The sequence below is a fragment of the Tupaia chinensis genome, unplaced genomic scaffold, assembly GCF_000334495.1.
Source record: "Tupaia chinensis unplaced genomic scaffold, TupChi_1.0 Scaffold000573_1, whole genome shotgun sequence".
Taxonomy (NCBI): Eukaryota; Metazoa; Chordata; class Mammalia; order Scandentia; family Tupaiidae; genus Tupaia; species Tupaia belangeri.
This window is the reverse complement of record NW_006160087.1, coordinates 1,674,140-1,689,697: the sequence shown is the minus strand read 5'-3', so window position 1 is coordinate 1,689,697 and position 15,558 is coordinate 1,674,140. Positions and strand designations below refer to the sequence as shown.

Below are 15,558 nucleotides of genomic sequence, written 5' to 3'. Positions count from 1 at the left end.
CGCTTCCTTTGTGCGGCCGAGCTCCGCCCCGCGCTCCCCGGAAGGCGCGTTAGAGACGCCGGGGTTTAGGTCTGGGGAGGCAAGCGTGGATCCGGGAGGGTTGCTGCCCTCGCCCCAGCGACTCCCCCGGAGTCGGGATGGCCCGGGCCTGTGGGGCCTCGGAGGCCATCGTCGCCGCAGGCCCTGCGTGCAGGCACGCTCCCCTTATTGTCCGCAGCAAGCCGCAAGTAGTCAGTACCCTCCCCGCTGAGACCCAGCCCCAACCCCTGCCCTGCAGACTTACTGCGAAGATTAACAAGGAAGTAGGCTCAGGCTGCGGGCCTGCCTGGCACTTGGCCGGGGCCCAGTTAGTGCCCTCTTCCCAGCACTGCTTTAGCCTGAACCTCCCCAGAGAAGCAGTACTCGGCAAAGATGCTAGGAGCTGCGGGGCTGCAAAAGATGCCCAATGTGACAGTCCTGGCCCCAGGAGCTTTCAAGCCGGGGAAGGTGACCACTCTCTCTCCAGTCTTGGCCTCTCCTTATTCCTAGCATTTCCCCATTTGTTGCCTTTCTAAGCACTCACATTCCCTGTCTCTGCCCCCCCCTCCCCACCTCTCATCCCTTTGTTTTCCAGGGTCCGCATTTATTTTACACTCCCTGGAAGTGTACTGCTCTCCCTCTTTTCTCCATCCCCTCTCGCTAACACTTTCCTTCCCATCTCATCTCGGCCCTGCATTTCTTACACCACATTTTTTTCTCACCTATGGTAACATGAGACTGAACCCACTTTTATCCCAAAACCTGCCTACATGAAGTTTTTTGCCTCCCTATCTGAACTTCCACTGGTCCCTCCCTGAACATCCCTATCCTTCAAGATCAAGACAGTGGTTGGCAAACTTCTTTGGTGAAATACCAGACAATAAATATTTTAGACTTTGCAGGCCACATGGTCTCTGTTGCAACCACTAAATTCTGCCATTGTGGGGACTAGCAGTTAGTGTAATGGCTATGTCGCTGGATTCTCATGTAGTCGACCACGACCGCGGTTCGAGTCCCAGACCTACTAGCTTCTTACACCACATTTTTTCTCACCTATGGTAACATGAGACTGAACCCACTTTTATCCCAAAACCTGCCTACATGAAGTTTTTTGCCTCCCTATCTGAACTTCCACTGGTCCCTCCCTGAACATCCCTATCCTTCAAGATCAAGACAGTGGTTGGCAAACTTCTTTGGTGAAATACCAGACAATAAATATTTTAGACTTTGCAGGCCACATGGTCTCTGTTGCAACCACTAAATTCTGCCATTGTGGGGACTAGCAGTTAGTGTAATGGCTATGTCGCTGGATTCTCATGTAGTCGACCACGACCGCGGTTCGAGTCCCAGACCTACTAGCTTAAACTCACGCTGGACACGTGTGCGTATGTGCACAAGATCCCAAGAGGAGAATGGAGGAGAAGGTTTTGCGGTGTGGCCATCTCCCCTGGGGGGTGATTTCTCACTTTCCGTCTCTCTGTCTCTTGCTGTTTTTCTGATGAGCGCACGTACCCTATAGCAAAAACCTAAAAAAAATTAAAAAAAAAAATTCTGCCATTGTGGTATGAAAGCAGCCACAGACAGTATGTACGAATAGCGTGGCTGTGTTCCAACAGAACTTCATTTATGGATATCTGAATTTCATACAATTTTCATGTATCACAAAATAGTATTGTTTTGATTTTAAAAACATTAAAGTGTAAGTCATTATTATTAGTTCATGGGCTACACAGACACTGCTCTGAGTAATGCCACTTCTTCCCTGAAATCGAAATCTATCTTGATCATTTCTAGTGGGGAGTAACTTCAATTTCTCCACAACATTTTTCTTTTTTTTTTTTTAGTTTTTGCTATAGGGTATGTGACCTTGTCACACAGAGACAGAGAGTCAGAAAGAGGGAAAGTGAGAAAGAGGGAGTGCCCCAGAAAGGACGGCTATGCGGAAATTCCTTCTCCAGTCTTCTCTCAGGATTTTGGGTGTGCACACACACGGACTGGGTGTGATTTTCAAGCCACTGGGTCTGGGGCTTGAGCCATGGAAGCAGCCATGTGAGACCCAGCACTTTAACCACCATGCTACTGCTGGCCCTCTCCATGATTTTAAAGCCTAACATACATTCTTCTATGCTATCTGCCACATCAGTTTTGATGGTAATCTGTTTTTGTTTTTTTTTTTTTTTGAGAGGTTTTTGCTATAGGGTGCGTGTGCTCGTCAGGAAGAGAGACAGAGAGACAGAAAGCAAGAAATCACCCCCCGGGGGGGGGATGACCACACCGCAATCCCTTCTCCTCCATTCTTTTCTCAGGATCTTGGGCATGCACGCACATGTGCATAGCATGAGTTTAAGCCACCTGGTCTGGGACTCGAACTGCGGTTGACTACGTGGGAGCCCAGCAACATAGCCATTACGCCAACTGCTGGTCCCTTGATAGTAATTTTTTACTATGCATTTTCATCTTTCCCAGCAGACCTCAAGCTCCTTGAAGGTAGGGCACAGTCTTTATTATTTAGTTCTATGTTACCTCCCACCCCACAGTGCTTTGCACAGACCAGGTGTTGAAACATACACAGAAAGGAGAACTATTTCTGTCTAGGGTGGTCAGAAGTTGTCTTCAATGTACAAATCTTACTTCTCTCATAAAATGTGGCCTCATGGGCATGACGCTTGTTTTGTATATATCACACCTTGATTCGATTTCAGAAAGATTTTTAAGAGTTGTATGGACAAGATAGACAGGCAAATGTCAGTTCGTAGATCACCACCAGCCTAGAGACAGGACATGGACCCCAAGTCAGTTCCTATATGATACTTTCACTGGCAAATGGCACAACACAAAGAAGACACACGGTGTGTTTTACTGGTGTGAAGCTGTGCAGAGCAGTGGTGTAATGAGTAATAGGGTTCATAGGAGAAAAACTCTTGCCCCACCACTTATTCTCTCTGTGCCATAGTTTTCTTATCTTTAAAATGGGAATTATGGGGCCAGTGGGTGGCACGGTGTTTGTCATTGGACTCCCACATGGCCGACTTCAGTTCGAGTCCCATACCTGGTGCCTTGAAAATCACACAGGGCACATATGCATGTGTGCCCAAAATCCCAAGAGAAGAATAGAGGAGAAAGGATTGTGGTGTGGCTATTCCCCTGGGTGGTTGGGGGAGGATTTCTCACTCTCCTTCTCACTGTCTCTGTCTCTACCTGGCCAGCACACCTGCCTTATGGCAAAAACCTTTAAAAATGGGAAGAATGAAAATTCCTACCTTAGAGAGTTATTGTCAGGATTAAATGAGGGAATATATGCAAAGCCTGGCAAAGAGGGTTCAATGTTAGCTACTAACTATGGCTACTTTCTTGGTAGAGTGGAAATATGTCTAAGTTAACACATTTTTGGTTCAAAATATTAAATTGTACAAGTTAGACCTGGCATGATAGTAATTCGTGTAAAAAGAAACTGTAAAAACAAAAAGCAAGGGGCCAGCAAGTGGCATGGTGGTTAAGGTGCTGGACTCCTACATGGCCGACTGCAGTTCAAGCCCTAGACCCAGTAGCCTGAGAATCATGCCGGGCTCATATGTGTGCATGCCCAAAATCCTGAGGAGAGAATGGAGGAGAAAGGATTGTGGCATGGCTATCCCTGCAGGGGGTGATTTCTCACTTTCTTTTTCTCTGTCTCTGTCTTTCTCTGATGGGAGCATGCACCCTATGTCAAAAACCTAAAAAACAAACAACAAAACCAAAAGTAAACCCGGCCCTCTGGACTTCAGCTCTGGGAACGAACAGTATCACTCCCGTGAGGTGGGAGAGGTTAATGGGGAGGACGGAGGGCACTCCGGTGCCCCCTCCAGGAGGGCCGGAATCAGGCCTGCTCTTTCACAGCTGTGTGACCTGGAGCCCCTTTGAGCTCAAGTTCCTCCTCTTAATAACAAGGATAGTAACTTCTCCAGGGCTACGGACAGGGAGTGAAGGACTTGCAACGGTGCCTGAACACAGTTGGTGTTAACACGCTTCGGTTCCTCCTGCCACACCATACGGATCTAGGAAGCAGTCCTGCCCCGCATGGGCTTGTAAAGAGTGGCTTTTAATCCTGGGAGTGACAGCTGACTTTAAGGGATCACATTCCGAGAGTGAATGTACAGGCAGCATGCGGACAGACAAGCATGACCCCAGATGGTGGGAAGTGCTACGTCACAGGTAAAAAAAAAACTAAAAACCCAAAAAAAGTCCCAGATATTTAGCCTGAGGATTTTCTCTTTCTTTAATGGGAGGAAGAGGGAAGAGCCATGATGGCCGCCTATGAACACTGAACACCGAACACGCGGGAGACGGACTCTATTACGTTCAGGAGACAGAGTCGGCGACCAGAGGTGGAGCGTTCCGGGAGAGCGGGGTTTGGCTTAACTGAAGGAGCAACATTTTGAGAACGAGAGCAGTTCCACCTGGGGTGGCTGCTTCTGAAAACGACGAAGCCTCACCGACACGGCCTCCTCCGCTCTGCGCTTCTCTAGGACTCCTCTACTCCTCTCCTTTCCTTCGCACCCTCTCTCTACCCCGTACGGGCCCACTGTCACCTTCTCACCCCACCCTTCCCCAAGCGTCTGCCTCCTCATCTCTCCTTCCTCACTTTCAGATGCGTGTTCTCTCGGCTTTCCCACTCCCACCACATGCGGGAGCGGCCTCCCTGAGCTGCCGGGAGTCGGGGTCAGGACGAGGGAGATGTGGGCTGGCTGCTGACTACGTGCAGAGGGGCAGGAAAGCTACTGGATGGTTGCAGGGTGCAGAGGTTCTGCTGGGGCCGCTCTCGGGGCAGAAACCCAGGCTGTGGAGAAGTCCACTTGGAACCGACTGTCCCAGACACACAGGGGCACCCCTGAACTCAGCATGGTTCCTCCCAAGATGCTTTCTGCATGCCCTCTAAGCCCCTCCTGGGCATTTCCCTCGTCTTTGAGGTCAGGCAGTTATCTTGCCATATTTCCACGTGGGACATATTTCCACTTGGCGGAACGTGGTGGTGTGTTCCTGGGCGAGTGGCAGAGGCAGGAGGATCCTGGGTCCCCGGCCAGCCTGGGCAACACAGCAAGACCCTGTCTCCAAACAATAATTAGAAACCATCCTTGTACTGAACGATGCAGAGCACCGCAGTGGCGGCGGGTCGCCTGTCTCGGCTCTGGGATGGCCGAGTACTTGCCCATACGTTGGCACCGGCGAGGGGCAGACCTCTGACGGGCAGGCCTCGGCCTCTGGCTCTGGAACTCTGAGCTCTCCTTTTCTTTCCCTGCCCCTGGACTTTTCTGTCTCTGGGTGCCCTCTCTCCCTCCCCGGTTTGCCGACTTTCCCTCTTGTCCAGCCGTCTTGTGGCCTCTCAGGCTTATACATGGGTACCGCCCCTTCTAGATGCCAGTGGAGGTATGCCAGGGGGTGGCAAGGAAGACTCCCCCCAGGGGCCCCGCTATGCTCCATACCGTGAGCCGGGGGCTGCTGCACGTTGGGGCTCTTGGGTACAAGCAGGCCACCTGGCATTGCGGTGACAATGGCTTGCTGATGTGGTGACGGGCCAGACGGAGCCTCAGGTACACTCTTCTCCCCAGGCACCACTTCCTTCCAGTCATCGGGGGTGCCCTGCTGGGGCTGGTAGGGAACAGGACAGAGGGTCTTCTCAAGAACTGCCTCCATGCTCTGAGGTACCACCCCTATTTCTGCAGGGCTTGGGGGGCCGGCAAGGACTTTAAGGTGCAGTCATCTCTGCTTTCTTGGAAGACCCAGAGGTGACGTCAATACTCGGCCCGCGGGGAGCCCGTCCAGACGGGGCTGTGGGACTGCCGTGTGGCCTGGACTTGGGGTGCGTACTCACCACTGGCGAAGTGGGCTGCAGCTGTAAGATGACAGTGGAGGCGTGCTGGAACCTGCGCTGAGGGGTGTGGGGCAGGGCCTCCGGTGGTCCATTCTGCGGCCCGGCCTCTGATGTGGGAGGGTGGCACTGCTGGCTGCTGCCAGGCCTGTGCAGGCTGGCGGCGGGGCACTGGAGCGGCAGAGTGGGTGTAACTGGGCCCAGCGGCATGGCAGGGGCTTCCGAGCTGGGCTGCAGGGCCGAGCTCGGCAGGACGGAGGCGAGCTGGGGCTGGGGCTGGGCCTGGACCACAGGCCGTGACTGCTGGCTCTGTGGCGGGGGGGGCTGCTGGATCGCAAACTGGGGCTGCAGGTGCTTTGAGGATGGCTGTGGGAGGAGCTGGTGTGGCTGCAGTTGAGCATAAGCTGCAGGGGAGAGAACAAGTTAAATGGCATGGCTGCACCTTCGTTGTACCCCCGTGCCTCGCCCCCATCCAGACAGAACCGGTTCCCCAAGCTCACTCTCCTGCTCCATCCTGTCATGCTTCAGCTAGAGCCTGGCTGGCCACTGCCACAGCCCAGCACTCCCGTGCACTCCTAAGCTGAGGTGCTGGGCTCTTTGGGCTGCCCCTGCAAGCTCAGCTCAAAACTCACTTCTGCAAAGCCATCTTCGGTCATTCCTTCTGTCTAGAGAAACACTGGCCTCTCTCCCGTCCACGTGGGTCACTCTCTGTCCTTGCCTACAGTATCTGCAGCCTCCCCTTTGCCCAACGCAGCTCTTCACGGCTCGTCCTTCCCCATCTCTGGCTCTGCTCAGGCTCGGTCTCCTCCAGGAAGAACCTGCAGACTAGGCCATCCTTGGTTGGCACCGGACTACCCCTTGCTGTTGTCATGTCCCATGGGCACTGGGACTGACCACTCAGCCTCCCAGGCCTCAGCTTCCTAATTGAATTGGAAATACAGTTTCTGTCCAGAAAGTTCTTTTCAGGTTGAATTTTCAAAACGCAAGAATAAAACGAGAGAAAACCACATGACTGTAGCACAGTGCCTGGCTCAGTCATTTTAGGTTTTGAGAGATTTTTGCTACAGGGCATGTGTGCTCACCAGAGAGACAGAGACAGAGAGACAGAAAGTGAGAAATAACCCCCCCAGGGGATGGTCACGCTGTAATCCCTTCTCCATTCTGCACATGGGATCTTGGGCATGCATGCACACGTGCTGGGTGTGAGTTTTAACCATTGAGTCTGGGACTCGAACCGCGGTTGACTACATGAGTCCAGGGACATAGCTGTTCCAGCACCTGCTGGACCTGCAGCTCAGTCATTTCTAGTTCTATTGATAAGTAGGAGTCAGTCTTGGCCTAGGTTCGTAAAGACCCTGGGGCTCGCCTCTGTCCTAAGGACGTTTATCAGGTGGGTTCTGATGGCTCCCTACCTCTCTCCTCCAGCCCGAGCCGCCTGCCATCGGAAACCACCACGCATCTCTATCTAGGACCTAACCTAGTGCCCGACAGTAACTGACTTCAATTCCAGTGAATGGAAACCAGGCAAGAGGCCTGCCAGCCCTGACCTGGACATACTCATTACCACGTGTTGCTAGATCCTTCTTCTATTGTTTCTATGCTGCCTTTTGGGGGTGGGGATTCTTGAATTTTTAGAAACCCCTTGGACACCTATCTGTGCACAGGGAGGCATCGGGGTTTGCTCGGCTTACTCTGTCCAGTGGCATCGAGGCCATTTCAGGATGAGGGCAGAGTGGAACCTGTCCTGCCTACCAGCTGCCCTCCCCGGACCCCCACAGCTGGAGGGCCACAGACACTCAGAAGTGGAGCTGACGGGAAGCTCGCAGGTGCAGTTTTATAATGGCAGGCTCACAGCCAGTAAGGAAGAAGGCAATTCCGGCTCTTGACCTAATTTTTTAAAAGAATTACTGATTTAATTTTACTTGTGATTATTATTATTTAATTTGCTACAGAGCACGTGTCTCTCACCAGGGAGAGAGAGGAGAAAAAGAGAGAAAGCAAGAAAGGGAGACCAGCAGGTGGCGAGATGACTGGGGTGCTGGGCTCCTACGTGGCAGAACACAGTTTGCACCCCAAACCTAAGCTAACATTTTTAAGGGACCCTGTGATTTCAAAGTGAGTCAAGGGGTCTGGTCTCCTTAATGCAAGTCTCCCATAATCTCATCACATTTCAGCCCACGTAGAATTGCAGGCAGAATTCCGACAGGAATGGAAAGGGGAGGGCAAGAACGACGGCGTCAGGATGGGCAAGGCGTGGTGGCCGTGACAACTGCAGGCAGAGAGCCGGCGTCCGGCGGCCCGTGCTTTAGTCTGGACGGCACGGACGGCAGAGTTGGTTTCGAGGGAATGAGCTGGTGTGAGATGCTGGTGGAAATTCAGGCACTTGGTGGTTACAAATTGTTCCTAACCCCAGTCTGGGCCCTGTCTTCCAACCTCACCTTGAACAGCTCAAATTTAACAATTCAGCAAAGCCATTAATCAAGAGAACTTAACCGTCTGCCCTTTTTCTTGGGGGGGGGGGTGGACTTTTGCTATGGCGCATATGCGCTTATTGGACAGACAGAAAGCAAGAAATCACCCCCCAGGGGAGATGGCCACAAAGCAATCCCTTCTCCTCCATGTCCTCTTAGGATTTTAGGCACATAGACACGTGCCTGGAGTGAGTTTTAAGCCGCCGGGTCCAGGATTCAAACCACAGTTGACCACGTGGAGTCCAGCCAACATAACCATCACACCATCTGCCGGTCCCCCACCAGGCCTTTCTGAGATGACTGAAAAGGCGCCCGAGAGGTGCTGTGGGTGCACACGATGCTCTGGCAGGCTCTGGCAGCCAAAGTGAGCCATGAGTGGTGGGCACAGCCATGGGGTCGCTACCCAAGCTCTGTCTCCCTTGACACAAATTCATAAACCCCTGCTCCTGGAGGACAACATTCTGGGGAAAGGCTGGTGATGGCCAGGTCAGGGACATGACGAGGCTCAATGGCAGGTCCCCTGCTTGCTGACCACGTGGAGACAAGAGACTCGGGGCTGCAGAGTTCATCTGTGAGACCAGTGGTTCGTGCCAGGTGACCCACGGGGCTCCTCCTGCTCTAGCTTACTGGGCAACAGACTTGGGATGAGGTGGGAAGGCGGCGAGAGGGGAAGGCTATGTCTCCAGGGGCATGAAGAGCACAGACAGGGTGAGGCACCTTCACACCAGCGGACAGGAAAGGGGCCTGCCAGCCCGGCCTCCGTTCGTAGCTTCCCTCCAATCCTGTCCTCTCCACCGCCCTGTTAAAAACTGAAGCGTACACCAAGGCTGAAAAGAGAGTTCACAGATCGAAGCCCCCGGCATTTGGGAGTTAGAGTCCATCTTTAGCCTTTTGAGGTTAATAGAAAGTAAAGACCATAATTTAACGCCTGCATTATCCTGGGTCAAAAAATCTTTTAAGAAAATTATTTATTAATCATCATTATTATTATTTAAAATTTGCCACATGGCATGTGTGCTCATCAGTGACAGAGAGAGAGAGATTGGGAAGGTGAGAAAGCAAGCGACCAGATCCACGACTCGAAATATGGTTGCCCATGTGGGAGTTCAGCGCCTTAACTACCACGCCACCTGAAGGCCCCCAAATCCTTTCTTTGTATTTTTCTTTTGCTTTTTTGGCAATGTGATATATGGAGCATGCATTCACTGGGGAGAGACAGAGAAAGAGAAAGGGAAAGTGAGAAATCACCCCCAGGGTAGATGGTCACACCACAATCCCTTCTCCACTCTCCTTTTGAGATTTTGGGCATGCAGGCACACACACGTCTGGCATGTTTTTCAAGTTGATGGGTCTGGGATACAAATCGTGTATTTGGCCACGTGGGATTCAGTTGCCTGCAAATTCACCTTGCTGGCCGCAGATCTGATCCCTGCCTCGAAGCCAGTCGGGACTCTCCTCTGTAGTTGTCCAAAGCTCCTGGCCTTCGAGATCTCTTTATGGCATAAACTAATCTGTGACCTGAGTGACCGTCCCCTGCACTGTCCTCTGGGCCGAGTTTCTGCCCTCCCGCATGCTCCCTGGAGTGCCCGAGTCAAACCCTGGTGGGCCCTCAAGTTGAAATGCCTGCAGGATCCGAATACCAGGCCCGCTGCTTCCCAGCTGTGTGACACGGGTAAGCCCCTTGGCCTCTCTGTGTAAGGGTGCTGCCTGACTCAGCTGTGTCAGCAGTGACTCCTCCCTCGTGGCAGGCAGACGTGATGTCACGCACTGGTCTCCACAGCACCTGTGACCTAGTAGACGTTTAAGCAGTGCCGAGCAGTGACGACGGCGGGGTGAATGACCCCATGGTGGGACTCCACTTGTGGAACTCCTCTGCTGCACTCTTCAGAGTGGAACACGAGCAAGGTAGGTGCGATGCCATGGGCCCTGCGAGCCTTACCAACCTTCGCTCGTGGCCCTCCACAGTGACTGTCAACCCGGCCTACCTGACCTCGTCCCATAAAGCTGCCCGGTCCTTTCCTGTCTCTTTGGCTCCAGTTCCAGAGCTTCCGGTCTCTGGAGTGCGCCGTCCTGCTTCATCTGTAAAGGTGAGTTTTTTGGCCCACGCTCACTTCTTGTGTTCTCCCTGTCTGTCTTAACCCTTGACTTTGGGCTTCCCCCAAATTCCTGCAGGCGTCCTCTGATTTGTCTGTGAGTGACATGTGTCTCATGGCTTCGGAAACACTGCCGTTCCCCTCCGCGTTAGCGCCTTCGGCTGCGGGCGTAATACAGCAGACCCGAGTCAGCTTAACTGGCGGTACGTTTCTTTCTCAAGAAACTAATGGTGCCCTCACCTTGTCAGGGCCCTCAGATGAAGTGAAAATGGGAATGCCTTTATTCTGCTATGGGTATATGTCCTATCTTTCCAAGTAGACTGCCTTTTGATTCAGAGACGTGTCTTCCTATCATTTTATAATCGGAAAGCTGTGCTGCTCAGTCACCCCCAGGGGTGGTTTCGCACTTCCCTTCCCTCTCCCTGCACTGCTCCCCTCACTCTGCTTCAGAGTGAGGCTGAGGACAGAAGGAGCAGCATATGGGAAAAGTGAGACACGTGAAATGCCCTGCTGCGTGCTGGGTCCTATCAGGCAGCCGGTGCCACTGCGGCCTGGGCGTCTGCAGGAAAGGCAGGGGAGGTGGCAGTGCAGGCAGTGCCTGTGTCATGCTGGCACCTCGAGACAGGCTCGTCTCGTGGGATGGGGCTTCAGGAAGTCCCTGGGCTGAGGCTGACACCAGAGGCCAGAGAGCCACATGCACTTAGACGAGGAAGCTCTTTCTAGGAAAACATAAAGCAACGGCCGCATGCGTTTTCCGTGACGCATTGCCTTTGGGCTCAGGTCAGGCGGAGTCTGAGAGGGGAGCTGCTCCAGGGAGCTCTTTGTGAGAGGATGCCGGGCTGTGACAGCGGGGTGCCCCGGGATGGCCGACTGTGCCTGCGTTCCGGCGCGCTCTGTCGGTGCACTCTGTCGCACTGTCCCCAGGCCTGCTGCAGGTCATCTCGAGGTGCAAGATTTTTTGCTAAGCAACTTGAAGTGTTAAAAAGGAAACCAGCAGCACCAGCAGGTGGCATGGAGGTTAAGGTGGCTGGATCCCACATGGCCAACAGTGCAGTTTGAGTCCCGGACCCAGTGGCCTGAGAAGCACACCAGGCATGTGCACGTGTGTGCCCCCCAAAATCCCAAGAGGAGACGAGAGCAGAAGGATCCCTCCCGGGGGGGGGGTGATCTCACACCTTCCTTCTCTCTTCATTGCCTCCCTATCTCTGTCCCTCTCCAGCAAACACAAAGCCCCATAGCAGAGGAATGGCAGGATAGCTCAGCAGCTAAAGGCATGGGTTTTAAGAATTTTTTTTTGGAGAGGTTTTCGCTATAGGGCGCATGTGCTTGCCAGACAGAGAGAGAGAGACAGAGAGACAGAAAGCGAGAAATCACCCCCCAGGGGGGATGGCCACGCCACAATCCCTTCTCCTCCATTCTCCTCTGCCTCTGCCCTGCTCTGCATTGGCTTCTCTGGGTAGAAGTGTGTTGTCCCCCAGTTTGGAAGCCACTCGGGGAGAGGCTCAGCAGGCACCCCGCTGCCCCCGACACAGGCCTCCCTCTGCGATGAACAAAGCAGCAGTGGCCAGGTGGCTGCCTCCGCTGGCACTCTGTCCCCTCGCTGCGACCTGGCATCTGGCGGCACCGTTGGCAGAAAGGCCCAGAGTCTCAGTGACCCCCATGCTCCCTTTCATCAGAGCTCCCCTCCGGGTCAGCAGCTTTCTCCTTACCTGTGGGTCTGGGTTTGGCCACTAGGATGAGGCCTCCAAGGGCCGAGCCTGCTACCTGGGCTGTGCCCAGCACCCTGAGGACTCGGCATCCCTGAACCCCAGCCACGGAGCCCGGCTGCCTGCCCCGTCCACCCTCCACTGCTCGGTCATGTCACCCAGAAGGGCAGTGCAGACCAAAGCCAGTCTTGCAGCCCTGCTCCCCTCTCCTCCCCTCCCCCAGCCCTGCAGTACATAAGGGACCTTTTCTATTTGCAGAGCCTAAAGAAGCCAGTTGCCAAGGTGACAGGAGCAGGAACAGCAGGGAGCTTGCCATGGGGGAGGGGTTGTGCCCCCAAACAGCTGTCAGTGGGAGCAGTCTCAGCTGGGACAGAGGGTTTGCCTGCTCCAAGGGGAAATGGCCCTAGGAGAACACATTCCTCTCTGCCTGGCCCCCGACTGCCACCCCCACGCGAGTCTCCACTGGTTATGTCCCTGGGGGCAGCCAGCTCAAAAAAACGCTCCAATAACAAACAAAAACCGTGCTTGGCTGCTCGCTCTCATCCAGTGTCCTCTCTGCAGCTCTCCGCTCCCCAGTGCGAGCTCGTGCACGCTTGCCCTCTCTCTCTCAGCGTGTCCTCTGTGCAGCTCCCCGCCCCCCAGTGCAAGCTTGCTCATGCTTGCTCTCTCTCTCTCTCAGCGTGTCCTCTCTGCAGCTCCCCGCCCCCCAGTGCAAGCTCGCTCATGCTTGCTCTCTCTGTCTCTCTTTCTCAGCATGTCCTCTGTGCAGCTCCCCGCTCCCCAGTGTGAGCTCGCTCACGCTTGCCCTCTCTCTCTCTCTCTCAGCATGTCCTCTCTGCAGGTCCCCGCTCCCCACTGCCTCACAGAAGCCCAGGCAGGCCGCCAGCAGTCACCTCTGCCTGGGGAGCCACCGAGTGGAGCCCGACAGGTGCTGCTCCGGGCCTCTGCCATCAGGCCTAAGAATGGGTTCAGTCTTTCTCTGTCCCAGAGACCTCTAAAAGTCCCCAGCTTCCATCTGGGAGGTAGGCGTGGGGAGCAGGGCCAAGGCTTGATAGAGGAAGGGGTGGGAGAGAAAGAAGACTGGGCTGGGTGGGGGACAGCAAAGCCTGCTAATCTGTCTCAGGGAGCCGATCTTTAAGCCCTGTGTGGTGCTCTCTCGCTCAGGCCACACGGCCCCTGCTGAAACTTGCTCCTGTAACTCCAGGGCACGAGGGAAAAGGGCCCTCCCTGGACTCCACACACCCCCGCAGTCTCAGAAGGTCGAAGGGGTCCCAAACTACGCGGACACAGAGGGGCAATCTGGGCTTTGCCGTCAGGCATGGCGAGGGACCCCGTTCTGCCAGCCACTCCTTAGGTGACCGTGGGGACTGCTCTGAGCGTCAGCTCTCCTCTGAGTAGTGGGTACAATATGCCTGCTGGGCTCTCTGGAAGGCAGAGGGGAGCAGCGTGGCGGACAGTGCCCAGCCTGCTAGCTACACCTGCCGACATGCAGGCACTACCCCTTCCTGGCAGGTTTTCTCAAGACCCAGAGCTGCTAGCAGCCTTAGAGGAACCCAAGGACTGGCCTTCCTTCGGAAGAGGCCTTAGAATGTGGGGTGCCGGCTTTGATGTTGACCTGGGCAGTAATGGACTCCTGGAGGTCCCAGGCCCAGGCCTTGCTCTGGAGAGCTAGAAGGAATGGTCTGAGCTGCTCCAGCACATGGAAGGCCGCCTCCACCCTCTCAGCCTGCTTCTTTTTCCATGAAAGGAAAAGGCCGGATTAACCTCTGGAGAGAGCAGAGCTGGGCAGTGAGGAACACCTGGACCCTTGGGGCAGTGAGGCCTCCACCAGAGCTCAGGACACGGAGCAGCCCTGCCTACCTCCGGACTCCGTTTGACCCCTGTAGGTAAGAAGTCCTGTTTGGCCGTCTGGGTTCACCTGGTGACAAGCACACACAGGTTCTCAAGGAGAAAACGTGCAAGTCAGACTGGAGAGCAGAAGGGTCCGGACGAGGACAGGGTCAGTGCCGGGCTCAGGGATGGGAGCAGGGTGACTCTCTCTAATGCAAAGCCACACAGCCCACTGCCACGTTGTTTCTGTGGCTAACGGTGTGGCACGTTCCCTAGCCTGGCAAGTCTGGCTACTAGGGCTCTGGGCAGATTTGCCACGTAAGCCGGCCTACAGCCGGGAGAGCCTGAGACCGATCCAACCTGGCCACAGAACTTGCCTCACACGTGCTCGGCGAGGTGGTCATTGTTTTTAAATTGGCGAGGCGTGGTCTCCAGCATCGCAGGACTCCCGTGGCTCCTGTCCAGGCTGTGCCTGTGTTCCCAGGGCCTCAGACACACTATAGCGCCTATCACGCTGCATGGAGGCCACTCCTCGCCCTCCCTGGAGGGCAGGGCCCTCCTTTGTCTATGTGCACACCCAGAACGGACGATGCCACGGCAACCCTAGTTGACCAAAGCCTCCGAGTGAAGAGAAAACCAACTCGCCACGTCCCCATCGCCCCACGTGGCTCTGAGGCAGTCCTGGCTGGCCTGTGTTCCTCAGACTCTTAGAGAATTCCGAAAGCATCCCCTGCCGACCCCCACCACCGGCTGAGCGGCTGAGCGCGGGGCTGTGTGAAGGGCCTGTCTGTCCCGACCTCCGAGGCGTTCTCTGAGTTGCGCCAGAAGCGTGAAATGGAAGCAGAAGCTGACGAGCGCCTCAAGATGGGGAGAGAGGAGAGTGACACAGGGCCGGTCTCAGCACGCCCGGGGAGGAGGGAGACCTAACGCTCCCTCTGGACCCTCTGTTCTGCTAGGGCTAGGACCCCTCTCCGGGCCCTTACCTGGTGCAGCAAGCGGGTGGGTGGCCACAGCAGGAACCACTCGGGTCAGCCCTGCGCGGCCCTCGGTGCTCCCTGGCACGCCGCTGCTGCCATCCGCTTTCTTGAGTGGCTCTGTCACACTGTCACTCACGGCCGTCTTGGCACCCGCGGGGGAACCCTGAGCAGTGTTTCTGCCCTGAGGTGGGGTAGGCAGTGGCTGGCTGCTGCCAGGCGGGGCTTTCAGGGCCAGGCTGGTCAGGGCAGGCTGAGTGGCAGCTGAGCCCGAGGCCGCTGCGGCTGGTGTCTGCTGTGTTCGGAGGGTCAAGTTCTGCACCTGGAAAAGAGGAGCCTACAGGAGTCTGGATGCCAGCGGATCAGTGCGACTCACAACTGAGCCGGCGCGAGGCAGGACGGGTCTGGGAACAGCTGACCAGGAAGAGGGTTGTGAAATCAGAACGTGTGGGCACTGGAGGCCTAGGGAGGCCGGGAGCTCTGGAGGACAAGAGAGCGCTGTGGTCAGCTCCCTCAGCAGAAGCTGGATTCTGAGGAGGATGGCTGCTGGGTGGGGCAGGGCAGGGGCTGGCGGGGCAGGGCAGGGGCTGGCGGGGCAGGAGGCCACCCTGCTCCCCCACC

At 55.3% G+C, this 15,558-nt stretch overlaps 1 protein-coding gene and 1 long non-coding RNA gene across 7 annotated transcripts in view; one reads left to right on the top strand and one right to left on the bottom strand.

Annotated features, from left to right (window-relative positions):
* Positions 1-15,558, bottom strand: part of PHC2 (polyhomeotic homolog 2) — a 99,833-nt gene that overhangs the window by 28,320 nt on the left and 55,955 nt on the right. For all 5 annotated transcript variants that reach the window (XM_006158085.3, XM_006158082.3, XM_006158083.3 and 2 more), the window contains 3 exons: positions 14,947-15,259; positions 5,867-6,267; positions 5,478-5,643 (listed from right to left, as the gene is read on the bottom strand). In XM_006158085.3, the coding sequence (XP_006158147.1) occupies positions 5,478-5,643; positions 5,867-6,267; positions 14,947-15,259 (880 nt within the window). The remainder of the gene's footprint in view (positions 1-5,477; positions 5,644-5,866; positions 6,268-14,946; positions 15,260-15,558) is intronic.
* LOC102494428 (uncharacterized) lies at positions 9,636-14,938 on the top strand. 2 transcript variants are annotated; one of them, XR_003550990.1, is made up of 5 exons: positions 9,636-10,006; positions 10,115-10,421; positions 10,507-10,630; positions 12,959-13,155; positions 13,881-14,938. It is a non-coding gene; the product is annotated as an uncharacterized LOC102494428 (long non-coding RNA). The 2 variants fall into 2 exon arrangements; XR_001371098.2 differs by having other exon boundaries at positions 9,636-10,421.